The sequence below is a fragment of the Alosa pseudoharengus genome, unplaced genomic scaffold (genome assembly GCF_046254945.1).
Source record: "Alosa pseudoharengus isolate Yale_2024_CS ecotype anadromous, Long Island Sound unplaced genomic scaffold, YU_APseudo_1.1 YU_APseudo_1.1_scf_4, whole genome shotgun sequence".
Classification (NCBI taxonomy): Eukaryota; Metazoa; Chordata; class Actinopteri; order Clupeiformes; family Clupeidae; genus Alosa; species Alosa pseudoharengus.
In genome coordinates this window covers 14,032,212-14,048,798 of record NW_027468774.1, presented here as the reverse complement: position 1 = coordinate 14,048,798, position 16,587 = coordinate 14,032,212, and the positions used below count along the sequence as shown (strand labels likewise).

General features: G+C 41.6%; 1 protein-coding gene across 1 annotated transcript; it reads right to left on the bottom strand.

The window, feature by feature from the left end:
• Nucleotides 1–8,957: 8,957 nt before the first annotated feature.
• chst12a (carbohydrate (chondroitin 4) sulfotransferase 12a) lies at nt 8,958–15,982 on the bottom strand. Its single transcript, XM_076264922.1, has 2 exons — nt 15,911–15,982; nt 8,958–12,894 (listed from the first exon to the last, which is right to left on the bottom strand). Exon 2 carries the CDS (start codon nt 12,837–12,839, stop codon nt 11,523–11,525), a length of 1,317 nt encoding a protein of 438 aa, XP_076121037.1. The 5' UTR covers nt 12,840–12,894; nt 15,911–15,982; the 3' UTR covers nt 8,958–11,522.
• Between the last annotated feature and the right edge of the window lie 605 nt (nt 15,983–16,587).

The following is a 16,587-nucleotide window of genomic DNA, read 5'->3' as shown; positions in this document are numbered from 1 at the left end:
CAGGTTGTTGAGCAGAGGGATGTTGCTCTCGCAGCTCTGTGGCGCGGGCTTGTAGTCCGTGAGGGCCTGAATGCCCTGCCATAGGCTTTGTGCGTTCCTGCTGTCTTTGAAGTGGGTGGTTATCTTGTGAGTGTATTCCTTTTTTGCTTCCTTGATGCCACGGGACAGGTTGGCTCTCGCTGTTCTCATGCCAGTTTCATCCCCAGCTCTGTAGGCTTTGTCTCTGGCCCTCAGCAGCCTGAGGACATCCCCTGTCAGCCATGGCTTCCAGTTAGCCCGAGTGATGATGTCTTTTGTGTGGGTCACATCATCGATGCACTTGGTGATGTAAGAGGTTACAGTGTCTGTATACTCCTCTATGTCTGTCTGGTTGTTGTAAGTGGCTGCCTGCTTAAACATTTCCCAGTCTGTTGTGTCAAAGCAGTCTTGAAGAGCATCGGAGGCTCCCTCAGGCCACACTTTTACCTGCTTGCGAACCGGTTTGTTCACTTTTACCCTTTGTCTGTATGCGGGCATTAGCATAACAGTGATATGGTCTGAAAGTCCAATGTGGGGGAGGGGGGTGGCTTTGTATGCTCCTTTGTGTGTAGTGTAGACCAGGTCCAGGATGTTATCTCCTCTTGTTGGAAAATCAACATGCTGGTGTAGCTTTGGAAGTACAGTTTTAAGGTTAGCATGGTTAAAATCTCCAGTGAAGATGGTGAAACCGTCTGGGTGTGCCGTCTGTTGTTCACTGACAGCCTGGTACGGTTTAATTTCAACCCAATCTCTCAACTAATCTTGATAAAAAATCCATTTCCCATGGCTTTAGGCAGAGTAAAAATGATGAAAGCTGGATGTGTAAACTGGGATGAGGGACAAGGGATGAGAAAAATAGCAATCTTCAACAGCTTAGCAAAATAATATACAGTGATGGCCAAAAGTGTTGGCACCCATGCTAAAGTTGACTGAAAAGAGGAATATAAAATCATCTTTTGGAAATTGATCTTAATGCCTTAAGTGAAAAATGAGGAAATATCTAACCTTTAAGGACACCAATTTTCTTAGTGAATGAATAATGTATCATAAATAAATAAATGTTCTTCCTTAAAATACAGGGGTCATAAGTATTGACACCCCTATGTTAAATCCCCATAGAGAGAGGCAGATTTTTATTTTTAAAGGCCAGTTATTTCATGGATCCAGAATACTGTGCATCCTGATAAAGTTACCTTGGCCTTTGGAATTAAAATAGCCCCACATCATCACATACCCTTCACCATACCTAGAGATTGGCATGGGTGTTATTTCAGTTAGCCTATTAGCTGGTTTGATGCTCATTGAGCTCAATGCAAATCAAACCAGCTAATAGGCTAACTCAAATAACACCCATTTAGTCAACTTTAGCATGGGGGCCAACACTTTTGGCCATCACTGTATAGAGGTGTTCTATTGGCAGGAAAAAGTAAGTGACTCTGTGAAAATGTTAAGTGGCAATGTCAGTGGAATAGCAGAGAAGCAATTAATCACCTTAAAGCCTTTGCACCTTTCCAGATATGCACATCTCTATTTTACGGTAGAGCATGTTAAACCCAGTAATTGTTAATCACCAAGTCTCACCTCATCTGTGTATATTTTGCTTGACTGGGCCACAGTTAACTGTTAACAGAGATTTTTTATATAAATAATCTCTGACTATCTTAAAACTGGCACTAATGCAATTTACACAGATTTGGAAAGCCAAATGAAAGCATCACGTAACTCTCAAGAGGTACTCAGCAATGCACGCAAAAGCCCTTAGAGTACAACAGCGCCTGATTTCCCTACACGGCAACATTCAGTAAATGAAGTGTTTCATAGAGAAATAAAGAAGCTTTTTTTGTATAATGGATACACTGTTATATACAATGAGTATGCAGCAGGAAGAGCTTTGGATGCACGCAATAGGAGAGGGATATGGACATAATGTATAATAAAGTCCCACTGGGCTTTTTTCCCCTTCACATTCAGTGAATACTCCATTCAGTCAATAATGTGAAAAGGAATGTGATCAACCACATGGTGCAGCTCAAAGACATGCACCGAATGGAAAACTCTGTGGAGGAAGCATACCTGGTCTTCCACATTTCCAGCAGCTTACTGAGCACAAGATGCTTATTTGTTCATTCATTCATGTTTGTCGCTCATTTCAGTTGCACCGTTGGGTTGCTCTAATCTCCCATGTGTTCTTGGCCTACAGAAGAAAATTGATGATTTAGTACAGCGTCATGTTCAAAAAGGCTTCTTCCATTTCTCATAATCAAATTATTTGTGAAATATAACAAGGCTTGTCTTGTTGTTTTGCTTTCATTTCTTTCTTTCTTCTTGTTGTGTTTCCAGTTTGTCAGCTGCTTTCCATGCATGTTTGCTACTGTACACTAAGAAGTGAGTGCATTTAAATGTATTAACACAGTTTTGGAGCAGAACTGGCAACATGCTGTTCAATTACTTTTATCTGATCACTACATTCTTTATAAAGACTTGCCTTTGTGTCAGAAATCATCAACCTACACACTGCATATTTACCATAACTTCCGACGATGGTGGATATGATGCTGTAGAACTCCCCAGAGCCTGTCTACCTCATCAGTATGTGTCAACACATACAGAACGAAAATATGAAATAACATGGCATTTGTCATCTGGTGAATAATGACTACATGAACATTATAGATGAACATTTTGTGGTTTTGCAAGGCAACATTAAGTCCTGTACAAAACATCTTTTTTTGTAGATTGCTTCTTTTCAATTCTTATAATTAATTCTTCTCAATGGGAATGCCTTTTTAGTCATCATATTGATCCAGAAAATGGAACCAGAGAAAGTCAATTGTAAAATGAATACGTTTTACATTTACTCATATCCTCTGTCATGCATTCCTTCAGGTTGGTCAGATTGAATGTATAATTACATGATACCACAACAAATAATCATAACTTCCTGCTTTAATGTATCAAATTTGATTTAAAATGCTGTCCTTGGACTGTTCTCAGTAGGGTTGTACACATTCTCTCTGTGGATTCAGGATACGTGCTGTTCGGCAGTAACAAAATAAGATTGCAATCAAACTTTGAAGGAAATTGTATTTCCAGGAATACACTGTTCACTTGAGAGGAGCGAAAGGCATTTCCTTAATCTTTTGGCCTGCCTAAATAACAACCATGGCTTGATTGCTCTACCAAACTACATTCAACCCCCAAAAGAGCAATTTCACACCTTTAGCCCACCGATACAATTATATTGTGAAATTCAATACTCGGATACTTTTGATTGAATCACCCATTCCTGTCGTGTGTACAAATCGGACTGTTTTTATTGTACATGAGGAGAAACAGTTGTTTGGAGAAGCACCATGTTGTGATTGAGCCATAGTCCTACAGAAGTACCAGGCAGTAGAGGAGAGAAGAGAATCACCCGTTAGGCTAGCTAGAGGAATGTGCGTGGAGCTAATTTTTGGGACAACATGGTCTCCAAGGCAGGACATGTGGCTTAGCGTCAGCTTCTCTAGTCACCTTTACCCAGACGTGTTCACGCCATGTACCCTGATTTCCCATTTCCCAGGACGCAGTGGTATATGACGGGGGAAGAGGGTGAGTGGTATCAGGGATGGGCCGGGGGGTGCTGGGGTGGGGTTTGGTCGTTAGACACGAGGCTGTTGGCTGTCTCTGTGGAAACAGGACAGACTTTCTGTCATGGCCAAGTGGGGGGAAATGACAACATAATCATGCCCAATGTCTCGGTTGGAGCTCCCAGTGTTGTGTTCCCTTTCCAGCCGAGTGACTGCTGTTATTACGTCTTGATCGATCCATTCACATAGCACATGAGGCAGCAGGGACAAGGCGAGAGACCATCAAACAACTAAATATTCATTCCATGGGTTGAAAGGGCCTGTGATTAGGATTGTTTTTAGACATTTTCAGATAAAACACCACAGGGGTTTCTAGCACAACAGCAATTTGACAACACACATGAAAAAAACAAATGGCACAAACACCAGGTACGCTGAGATCAGGTGTAGGGTTGAACCAGGTCACATAATGAATCACTGGAGACCTTATAGACCATCCCTGACATGGAAATGTCCGCTGCTCATGCAGTGAGCAACCCAACACATGAATAACCCATGCTTGGCTCTGCACCCTGTTGCACTGTGGAGGGTCTGGCTAGTGGCCTACTGGTTAGCACTTTGGACTAGTAACCGGAGGGTTGCCGGTTCAAACCCCGACCAGTAGGCATGGCTGAAGTGCGCTTGAGCAAGGCACCTAACCCCTCACTGCTCCCCGAGCGTCGCTGTGGTTGCAGGCAGCTCACTGCGCCGGGATTAGTGTGTGCTTCACTGTGTGCTTCACTAATTCACGGATTGGGATAAATGCAGAGACCAAATTTCCCTCACGGGATCAAAAGAGTATATATACTTATACTAATACTGTTGCAGAGTGGTTGACCGCATGAGTTATTGCATGGGGATAAGTAGCTGGAGGAGAGCACTCCAGGGTCCTTCCCCATTCCTCAGTCCCCTGTCCCCCGTCCCCCCCAGAGTCCCTGTTATAACCTCCACCAGCTCTCCACTTTGTTAAGGGAGCAATGATGGGGGAGAAAGGTTGAAGAAGGTGTATAGAATGGCAAAACAGTGAGGGCTTGCTTGCACTTGTGTGTGATCTGTGAACAACACACAGAGACCTTTAAAATCCATATTAAATCCATCCCCTGGCTTTCTCTTCCTGTTGTTCTTCCCTCTGGTTTAATTTTATATTTTACTAAGTACAGAAATCAGGGTTTAGGTCTCTGAAAGACTGGCTTGACTGTTAAATGCAACCTTGTTGGTCTATTATGGGTTAGACATCTGTAGAGTTAATCCGATTACATTTATGATGATGGTGTAAGATTCTTTCAAAGAACAGCAGAAACCTCAAGCATTAATTCAGATTTCAGATGCAGTGCCTTATTTAAAAACAAAAACAGAGTATCACTGTTTTGTCTGTATCACTTGACATAGCATCTGAGTGTATAAACCCTTTTTAATGGCATAAACAAACATGTGTGTTCCCAAAGCATTTCCAGTGGCATAGAAATCAACAGGGAGCTAATGGTAACTTGGGGACAAACAAAAACGCAAAAAACAAGTCTACATTTTGTAGAGCATTATGCTAAAGTCCGATTCATTTTCATTTCAAAGTATCTGTGTTGGCTGGAAACATGAACAGCATTCAATCTGTATTAAACATTATCTGACATGTGGTGCAATTCATCCCATGTTGTCAACATAAAGACTAAAGGGGGCAGTGGTAATGTTGCAGAAACAAGGCAGCGCAAAAGCATGGACGGGCTGTAATGACCCTCTGTCTTGAAGAGGACTTTATTTGTCTCCCCTTCTTGAGTCCAGTGTTCCAATTTCAGTTCCCCTCCATGTGTTTTGATACGATGGTGGTCCAACTCCCCTCCATGTGTTTTGATACGATGGTGGTCCAACTGAGTTTCTGACTGCACACCGTTTGATATACAGCACTCCTCATTAGTTTTAAGAAAAGCCAAAAAGCACCCAATAATTATACCTTCAGAGCTCACTTTAGTAGGATGCAGACGTTTTTCAATTCAGCAATATCCTAATTATCTCTCCTAAGAGGCAATGGGTAACAATACGGGCTCATAACACAAACTTGCAGTTTATGTAACAGTTACAAAACACTTCAGACACATGCTTTGCACATGTCCTCTGTTTTGACTAAGCTACCTGATGCAGGGATAGGACAGAATGAGACAGAAGGATCAAAAAGGGCTTGAAGGCCTAAAGCTACCACATTTTCATGATTTTTACAACATATTATTATAGAACATAGACACATTCACACAGCTCGTAGAAAACCAAACAAGCATGGTTCTCAAATTGACGTTAAATATTCCAAGTCAGCTTAAAAAAACTGGAGCATAAACAAGACTTCCTAGTCACAAAGTGGAAAATTGGAAGAGCAAAGGGCACTTCTCTGCCCAGCAGAACAGTCTTAACAATGACAGGACGCCCATCACACAGATGTGGCCGCAGACAGGAGAGGAGACCCTCTGCCCAGACACATCTGCACCAATACTGGATCATTTCCTGGGATTGAGACATGCCAGCTGGCCAGAACACCCCCAAGCAGCAGGGCAAAGGTCACAAGCATCGTACTGCAACCACGGGCAGAATAATTTCTACCTCATATGGCCCATTTTCTCACATTTTTAGATTGAAAACCACAACACAGATAACAGCAAGGATAAAAGACATTCAACCAAATTGCAGTCTGCACAGTATAAACTACACACACACACGGCTGTATAATGATAACAATTATTATTGGAAGTGTTGTGAATAAATAGCTATGACAATGTCCACATAACATTGCTGTAGTGCCAACAACCACTACCAGCTGAAGAGTGAATCTGTGAACCTGTCACAGCTACCCTTTTAATATGGATGTGTTAACAGCCAAACATGAAAATCTGTTTATTTCCAGGAGTGGATAAGGATTATCAAACTGCACATAATCTTTTTAAAAACCATCTGCTGATGCAACATCATTACCAAGTTTATCTCACACAGAGCAAAAAAGCATGTTATGTGTTCAGATGAGTAGTTCAGATGAGTTGAACTGAACTGATCAACACTTGTATCCACATAACTCAAAGTGTTTCTAAAGTTATCCTTTATGGAAACAAGCTCCATAGGTGACTCAACCTGTCAGTCACTGCAGCACAGTGCATAGGCTGAAGTGGTGCATGGATACCATACAGAAGAGGCTGTCCCTCCATTTTGCTCTCTTGTCATTTGTTGTTTTGTTATCAGTTTTTCTGACTCAATAATTTCAAATCAGGTGGAAGCATAATCCGAGAGATATTTTCTTTTATAATACACACCTTTTGCGTGCCTTCATTTTTTAAGCTATGGGAAAGGGCAAGATGAGCAATACAATGCCTCCTCAGATATCCAGGGCCAATACTTATTCAATTAAAGTAGCTGACACATGCATCATTTTGCTTAACTGCATTCATTTGCCCTGTGCAATTGCTTTACCCAATAAGCCCTACGGCCTATCAGTTAAGGGTCCTGACATTTATATAACATTAGACATCTAATACAAAGGGACAGGATGATCAGGGTAGAAAGGCAAAGCTGCCTTTACTTAGAAGTCAAAAACTCACAGTAGAATTTCAGCCTTTCCCTCTGCAAAATCACAACTCATAATAACCCCACAAATCCAGTCCAAATAATACCCATTCTGCTAGATGGACAGGTGAGCCAGGACACCTGAGTTACGTCACAGACCCAAAGTGACTTTGACAACACTGTCATATTCAATCACCCAGCTCATATTTCCAATGGGTTACCAAATAAATGTAGCCTAGTCTGTTTTCGAGAGACAGGTTTGGGGAAAATGTAGATGTCAATCATAGTGAGAGAAGAATAAACAGAGAACCATCTGCTTATGGAGTCCACTCAATCCCAGCATTGTAAATTAATGTGCTGGTACTTTGCAAGGTAATAGCTTTTCTCTCTGATGGCTGTATTGTGCTCTTATTTCCATTCTGGTTTTATGCAGCCTGCCACTGAGAATTCTGAAGGCAGACAATTACAGGACACATCACACAAGCTCGAACAAAGACAATTCGTAGTAGGCCTAAAGGATAATTCATCCCATTTCCATTAAAACCAGTTTGATTGACACCTAATTGTCCGACCATCACAATCCCACATGGCAGCAATGAATTTGCCATTGCTGAATGTTTTGCAAAGCTACCCTGGATATGAACAATAATCATTATTTTCAAAAATATCAACATTCAGCAGTCAGTACACTTAGGAGCAAACATTTAATCTCAGGCTAATCTTAATAGCTAGAAATCCCTCTGGCAGACACTGCATATGCGTACTTGTACTGTCCTTCTGGCAATTTAGTGGATTCAGATAAACCATTTCATGGATCTGTAATATGCATTCATGAGAGGCTATTCATCTGTTTAAATTTAAGTGTTTTACTCTTTAAATGAAATATAACTTTGAAACATGGATCGCTAAATGTTTATGTCAACCTAAAATCCCCACACAAAAAGGCAGGCAGTTACCTCAGTGCAAAGCTATGTCAGTCTGGCAGGAATGAATCATGAAACATGAGTTTCAACATGAACACTGAAGAGGGGCGTCTTTGAAAGCACATCCTGGTATCGTAGCGTCTGTCCACAGACAGTTAGTTCAAACACTGACCTTTTCCCCAAAGCCAAGGGAAGCACGCCTCACAAAGCCGTCTATTCGAGCACATTGGGTGCCGTCACATTCCATGGCATCTCAGCAGAGACGCTTCTTAAAATACAAGGGTCCAGAGGTTTGGAGACCAGTCACTCTGTCCACCCAATCTGAGCCTGCACATTCAAGATACAGCAAACTTGTGGCATTGATATAGCGGATTAAGAAGGGAGCTTATCCACAGAGCATAATAAACCCCCAGCATTACAAAACAGATGTAGCACACACTAGAGCACTGGTTCCACCTAGTGGCCAAGACACAAAAGTAGCATGTTGTGTTTAGAGGATTTTTCTGATTCAGCTATTCTAGAGGATCCTGAATGTGTCTGACATTTACTAGCGTGTGTGACATCAAAAAGACCCCAATATTTAGGTGTATGACATTCAAGACAATGATATATGAAATCTAGCTGTCATTGTGCTCAAGCAAAAGTCTATGTCCATACATTGCAGTTTGTAGGAGGAACATAACGCTCAGTTGTGGCTCAGCTCAGTGAAAATAAAAAGGGTGTCCTTTTCTGGTTATATTATCTATAGCGGTCATTTTTAGTGGTCTACTCTTTTTCAACTGAATTGAAGTCCTGCTGTCAGTACAGTATAGTTCAGTACACCCACACACTCCCATTGAACTCTTTGGAAAAAAAAGCTTAATATTTTAACCATGTCACTTTAATGCCCAGACAGAGAACCAAAATGTGCAACACACATGACAAGATCTTGAAACTGAAAAACTGAGAAAATGATGAAAATATATTACATCATGCCCACATTTCCATCCTTTCTGATATAACTGCCTGAACATGGTTTAAATAATACAATAATAAATAAAGGACTGATCACCGTGACCTAAAACCAGTCCACTTGACAGTTTTTTTCACTATTCAGACCTGATGAAAACTATACACAAATATATCCCTTTTTGAGCTAACACTATAATTTACCCTGCAACTAAACATTGCATGCAACTGTGACTGAAATTAGTCCTGTTAGGAGACATTCTACTCTTTTTTTCCGTTTAGATAGAGGCATCAGAAAGGTCACAAATAAACACATGTAGCTCATAATCTTGTTCTTATAAAGTTCTTATGGCACATAACTTTAACAAAATAACGTCAAGTTTTGTATTGTTGCACAACCATATTCAAAAATACATAGGCAAAGGACAGTACATAGAACTAAGCATCTTCTGTTTTACTGAACATGGGAGAAGGATGTGCTTTGTCCGCACCAAACCAAACTTCAACAAGGAAAGAAAAATGCATTGACAAGATTCAGCATCCTAGCCATAATCTTGGCCAGATATAGCAAATATAAACATACAGTATACATCAAATATCCTATACATCATTAAAATATTTCCCAAACAATTTCCTAAACAATAGTCTTTTTCCCATAGACAAATATAGTCAGACTTAGAAAAATACTTTTTCTTTTATGCTTTTTGCTGTGTAAACGTTACTTCCCTTGTCTTTAAAAAGGCACCGTTACAGTGTGGGTGCAACAGTGCAGTGTTAACCAGAAATCTCCTCTCCTCCAGAGGTGAGCCCTGACCTGGGGGCTAGCTGGTCAGAAGAGATAACACATCCGTCTAGCCCTCTTTCCCTTCCCTTCCTGTCCCAATGGATGCTCTCCAGCTTTCCTGCTGCTGACTCACCCTCTGACACCAACCCACCGAAGCATCATAGGGACCCATACAGGAAACACACACACACAACTGCCAAAATAAATCAAACAAATGCACACACACTCTCAGAGTTAAGGACAGAACGTACAGTCCTCTGTGCAAAGTGCATCAGGTTAATTTTTTGATGGCATCTTTCAAAAGAGAAGAACAAAAGGTGTAGAAGGAGTGCAGGATAATGGATAATGAAGTGCCCAGCATCTAACCTCTCTACTAACAGATCCTTGTTAGGATCATTCTGCCCCAAGAAGAAGCATTACACAAAAATGTTTTGCTGCTGCTGCTGAAAAGGTATAATGTAACCAGCTATATATAAAACCAAATATTGTTTTGTGCTTAAAATGATTTGTCTGATGTCTTATATCGTTTCTATTAGCCTAATTCCTATTAATTTAACAGAGACTAAAAACTCCACTGGACTGTTTGAGTTAGGAAGCACTGTATTTCCCTCTTGTCTGCATTTGTCGACAAGGACTGCAAGGCAAACATGCTTCGTTCAAATCTATGGCATGCAGAGGACTACAGCAAACAAACGCCAGTTTAACAGTGCTCCTTCCAAATGCAAAAGAGCCTTAAATCAAATGAACATGACGATAAAAAGGAGGAGGATGCATGGATGCAGAGGGAAAAGAGGCCTGACAATTGTCCTCAGAAACATAATCTGCTACAAAGGAATTTCCTTTTGCTGCTGATAGGCAGCAAAGTATATCTGCATCACTGCATGCTAAAATACATCACTGCTACGATGAATGCTTGTGCCATTTAAAACAGAAAAATATGTACAAACTAAGATATAAAAAAAATTGAATCTATGCAAGATAGCTGCATTTGTAACACATTCACACAAATAGTCACATTCATTCTTCCTCTGTTGTGAGAGGGGAATTATATAAAATGAACAAAAAAACAAACATTCAAATAAACATGTTTTATAAAAATCATCAACTGACTGGTTGCACGTTTCCCCTTTTTAGAAGCTGTCCTAATTCTCTCTGTGAGCAGCAAAGACCATTAGACTTTTTGAAAACACTGTTGATACACAGTAGATATTACTTTCTCTTGTGAACGAAGTGCCTCAACTGTATACATGTACTTATTAAAATAATACAAATCTCTTACACCAGAGGACAAACTCTAACATGAAAATCCACAACCTCCACTGTTTGCTACCTTGTTGACCAACTCATTGAGGTTGCTGGGACCCATTAAAAAGCATTACTGTTTTTGATGCTGCCCTCTTTTCAAACCCTTGCATTGCAAAATGAAATATCTGAATCACTAAGATGACTCAAGAAACCAGACAGCACAAATAAAAGTACTTGGTGTACTTCTTGTTTTTTAAATATTATGTTTTTGTTTTTGTATTTGTGTGTCGCTTTGGACAAAGGTGTCTGCCAAATCCCATAACCATGACCATAACCATAAAAGCATCCCTTGTACAAAACCTCAAGGGGTATTAGAAAAAAGAAAGAAAAGTCAGTACAATAACAATGACATTAAAACTGCAATATTTCCCATATTTCCTATCCTTAAAATGGGGCACTGTTTCACTCATGTAAAAGTTTCTCGGGTTTTGCATATCCAAACAATCTGAAGTCAGCCTCGTAGAGCTTGTAGAGTTCTTTCCGCGACTCGTACGGAATGTTGGAGAACCAATCTTGCTCCCAGCTGGTCACCGTTCGGTTCCGATGGCTCGTCGGGAACTGGACCACATTGTCCACACGCAGGATTCTTAGCAAGTGCTCGGCATCGTCATCCAAGGTTTCCAGCTTCCCCACAAAGTCGTAGTTGATCTGGCATGGGTGGCACAGGCGGTACATCTGTCTCCAGTGCTCATTGAAGGGGGCCTCCTTCTCCGTGTTGGGGTCCAGGAGGTACTGGATGAAGTTGGAGAAAGTTGGCCTGATGCCGGCAGCAAACGCATCCACGACCGACGCTGGGGGATCCGAGTAATTTCCGAATCGCTTGAGCATGACCACAGCGAACCTCTTGTAGAACTCCTCGTTCTCCTGCTCGAACTTGTTCCGGTAGGCGGAGATGAGCCGGACGAAGGGGTCACGGACGAACAAGAACTTGGTGTACTTCTTGAGCTTGATCTTCATCAGGTGGCGTGAGAACTTGCCGTAACGCTTCCAGAACTTGTTGAAGGTGAAGTGCAGGCTGCTGTTGTGGATGAGCTCGGTGGGCACGTCCAGGGGGTCCTGGTAAGGCACGCCGTCCACCAGCAGGCTCTCACTCAGCACGATCATGATGCGCTTCCAGTTAGTGCACGCCACCTTGGGCACATAGCAGTAGATGATCCCGTGCCGATCGTCCACGATGAGGTGGTCCAGCTCCTTGTTGGGGATTTCGTCAAATGTCCTGTTCTTGCCGGGGAAGTCGAGTGTGCTGTTGCCACTGCAGAGACCGCGGACCATATGTCTCCGGTCATCCTGTCTTTGCTTTAGCTCCTGGGTGATCGGAGTCAAGTGGATCTTCCACTCGCGTCTGGGAACAAACTTCTCATCGGACTTGGACTCGTTGGACTGGTTCTGGTTGGCGTCGCCAGCAAGGGGCTCCCCTCTCAGCTGCTCGGTGGGGTCCGCGGTGCCAATCAGGAACTGGTTGACAAAGGCATCAATGTCCGACAGGAAAGAGGGTTCTTTGTCCGTGTCTGGCTTGGGCTTGGGATCGGTGTTACCCTCCGGGGGCTGCCGGGACGTGTGCGGGCCGGATATGGTGGTGTGCAGGTAGAAGTGGGTCGCCCCCACATCATCCCAGTAGATGATGATCAACAGGATCATGAACACGGAGCCCAGGATCAGAAAGATGCGAAACAGTCTGGATTTCCCCATTCTGTCTGATTTTGGCGGTGGGTAGTCCATCCTCACCTTAGCTCCATGTTAGCAGGTCCCAAGCCAGTGGAAAGCATTACAACCTCTGGATGGGGAAGCAACAGAGAGAGAGAGAGAGAACAAGAAATTACTATCAGTGACATCAGAAACTACACGTCAGCATGGTAAGCCGTGTCAACAGCAGTGACACATTCCCTTTGCCGGGTTTCAACAATTGTAATCTCTAAAGTAGCGTGGATCATGGTAAATGTCAACTCAGACCACAGGAAAATATGCTATTATCTCACTATGTTGGTGTCTGCTAGATCATTATACAACATTTCCACCAAGAATTACAGTGGTAAGGGCCAAGTCCTTTGCCACAATAACCTCAAATTGTGTTGTTCTGTAGAAACAGACCATTTGGATCATTTTCATAGACACCTAAAAGTCCCTCTTTCATAACCTGAGATGAACAATTCTGCCTTTTACCTTTTGATGTTTTTAGAAAAACACATACACACACAGACACACGTGGAATTTAGCAGAGAAAGATACAAGACAGTCTCTTAAAACCATTCAACATTAATAGGGAGATTTTACGGCCATGTACAAAAGATTTCAAGTTAAACATCTAAAGTAACACAGAGCTGTGAGCAAACGTATAGTTCACCCTCTGGTCTATGGAGTGTTAACTCTGTTTAACACTCTTCAATGCCGAATGTAGCCTACTGTGTGTTATAGAACATCAGGGCCTACTTTTAGTAGCCCACAACATGCATTTTTCAATATAGTCTGGTGCCTTGTGTATTCCCGCTGGATTTTGCTTTAATTGATAGAACTGGGGTAGATTATAGACTATAGAATAATAATAATGGTGATGAAATGTGATGACTTTTCTTGACTTTTTTGAAGTTCCCTGGTTACATGCTTATACATAACATTGCAATACAAATTCATTTAAAGGAGAAATCTGGCTTGTTTTAACATAAGCAGATCTCCATTTTCTCGAGTACTGTCGGTACGAAGCTAACGCGGTCAGGCAGCTACAGCACTACACTCTGGGGGTGTCTGTGAGCTCCCATGTACATGCACACATAACTCTGATGAAACGTATAGGAATTGTACAGCTAAGACCAGTAAAATAGTTAATCTTTCTGTTGCTAGATAATAAATAAGAACTTGTGAAGTTTTAGCCAAATCAACCAATTCATTGTGACTTTATAACACATTTCCTGTTTATCTGGCGATATATTTCAATTCACTGCATCACCACTTGGACACATTTCAACCTATAAACAATCCCTTCACAATTCAACATCAGCAACATCTTGACATCATGTCTAATCTTGACATGATTCCGATGAACTATTCTGTTGTAGCAGAACTGCATCAACATCATGTGTTACTAATGTAGCCATTCTTTCTGTTGCCAGATGGTGATACTACGTCAGACATGCACTTTGGGCATGTGAATCATCATCATCATCATCATTAATTATAAATAACCTGTAAAGACATATGTATACATACAGTATGTAAACCTTCCTACAGATAAAGGTTCAATTAATAAAATAACGTCTGTGTTTGACTGTGTACAAGTCTGTTGTATTTTGTATGTATGTATGTATGTATGTATGTATGTATGTACCGGTCAAAAGTTTGGGGTCACTTAGAAATTCATATCACACTCCATTATAGACAGAATACCAGCTGAGATCAGTTGTATTGTTCTTTAAATCAGGGCGGCAGTTTTCAGATTACATTATGTGTTTACATAATTGCAAAAGGGTTCTCCAATGTTTTCTCAGTTAGCCTTTTAAAATGATATCAGATTGGTAAACAGAATGTGCCTTTGGAATATTGGATGAATGATTGCTGATAATGGGCAATGTAGATATTGCAATAAAGATCAGCTATTTCTTTCTACAACAGTCGAGGACCCTTTTGCAATTATGTAAGCACATCGTGCTATTTACCCTATCCAAATGTGCACATACAATCTATTTTAACATCAATTTCCAGGAAGAGCTTATTTTGAGACACAGGACACCAGAATAATATTCCATAATACACTTTATTGTGTGCTTGTGGATTGGGCCCCTGCAGTAGGGTAGCAAAACAGCAAGTATGAAAAAAAAGGTTAACAGGCACTATTCGTAATGGAAAAAGTAGGCCTACAGTGTGTCTCTCAGAAGTAGTATGGCAGCCTACTTCACACCATAATGAGATGAAAACAAAATAGTGCCCAGTTGTGAGACTCGAGTGACCAGAAGAACTGCAGGATTGTAGGCTAAAGGTTTTGGCAGGGTGAAAAACAGACGTTAGGCCCTTTACTATTATGCTCCCCGAACTCTTGGATAGAAAAGCCACGAGTTTCGATAAATCAACTCTCGCATAAAAAGCTTTCCGTTTTTTAACCAACCACAATTTAAAATACAAGCTATACAACTATGCGTTCATATTTCTTTAGAGAACGAAACACACATTTTCTTCGGAGGGCAAACGAACTTGAATGAAGGCATGTTATTTCCATCGAAAATAGCGGTTGGTCTAGCCTAAGTCTGGCTATTACTTCCGTTTCCTATAACGATATTAAGCTGTCCTTCTTAAGCTTAGGTATTACACTGCTGCCAGTGAACTATCACATTCCCAACATGATTACACTACTAATTAATATTCTTATAACTCGGTAGGCTACACGCCTGGCCCGCTAGAGCACTGTACACCTATTCATCATGTGCGGCAGCAACCACTACATTCTACCGAATCGCACAATGTAGCTCTTTGACACCATCACCAGGGAGGGCAGCTGGCGAGAGCGCCGTTGGCCGTTACACGTGAACTCATAAAACAAATCTATCTATATGCACTTTAGCACTCTGTTCCACATTGCGCTAGCGTATTTAAAAGTGAATATAATCCGCTAGAACGAAAGCATATTCCGAATCACTGCCCCCCTCCCCTGGACCAGATATCGCTCGCTGGCTGCTCAGAACCAGCAGATGAGATTCGCCTTTATCAGCACTGGTTGACAGTAAAGAGTTTGTTTCGAAAACAACAGCGAGTTGCAAATAAATATGGTGTTTAAAAACATTGCCGGAACAGTAGCTTAGACTCACCTCTCCACAGGACTTATTTTGCGCTCTCCGCCCCAGACGGCGTCAGCTGAGAAAGGATGTGCGAACGAGCGGGGTATTTTGACACACCAAGCAGCCAAGTGGAGACCAGAAAAACTCGCGAGATCTCAAACCCCACTTCTCATAAAACTGTATTATCTTGCAGATCCTGGGTCAGTTATGTAGCCTAGCCTACTAGAACTTCACTTGAGCTGTAATGAGAACTGAGTCAAGCGCAAAACAAATTTCATGTCAGGGCAGGCAGTGTAGACTTCGGGGGAAATTAAGTGTAATCAGACGAGTTTTGTGTGAACAACCGTAGGGCTACGTTGTTCTTCCCAGACAGGGAAACTTCTGTAGAAGAGACAATTATGCCTTAAAAGAGAATGAGAGGATGTCTAGGATTTGCGTGTAGCTATCAGAGTGGTCGTGCCAGAGCGCAAGCGGTTCTCACTCTGTTGGATATGTATGTACCTTGAATATGTTTTCTTGTTGATTTAAAGTAGACATACCAGTATTGGACATTAGTATTGGTACAAGGATTCTAAACCTTAAGTGTGCAAGACATTTTTACTCATAATACTTGTTTTGAAGAAGCAGAGCAAACATCCAAATTCCAGAGAAGTGATGGCGGCCACCTCTCTACTTGCCTTCTTGTTGCTTGACACAGCAAATGAGGA

Bases quoted from the DNA above. Each gene is read 5' to 3' on its own strand.
- chst12a (XM_076264922.1), bottom strand. From the start codon at position 12,839: ATGGACTACCCACCGCCAAAATCAGACAGAATGGGGAAATCCAGACTG.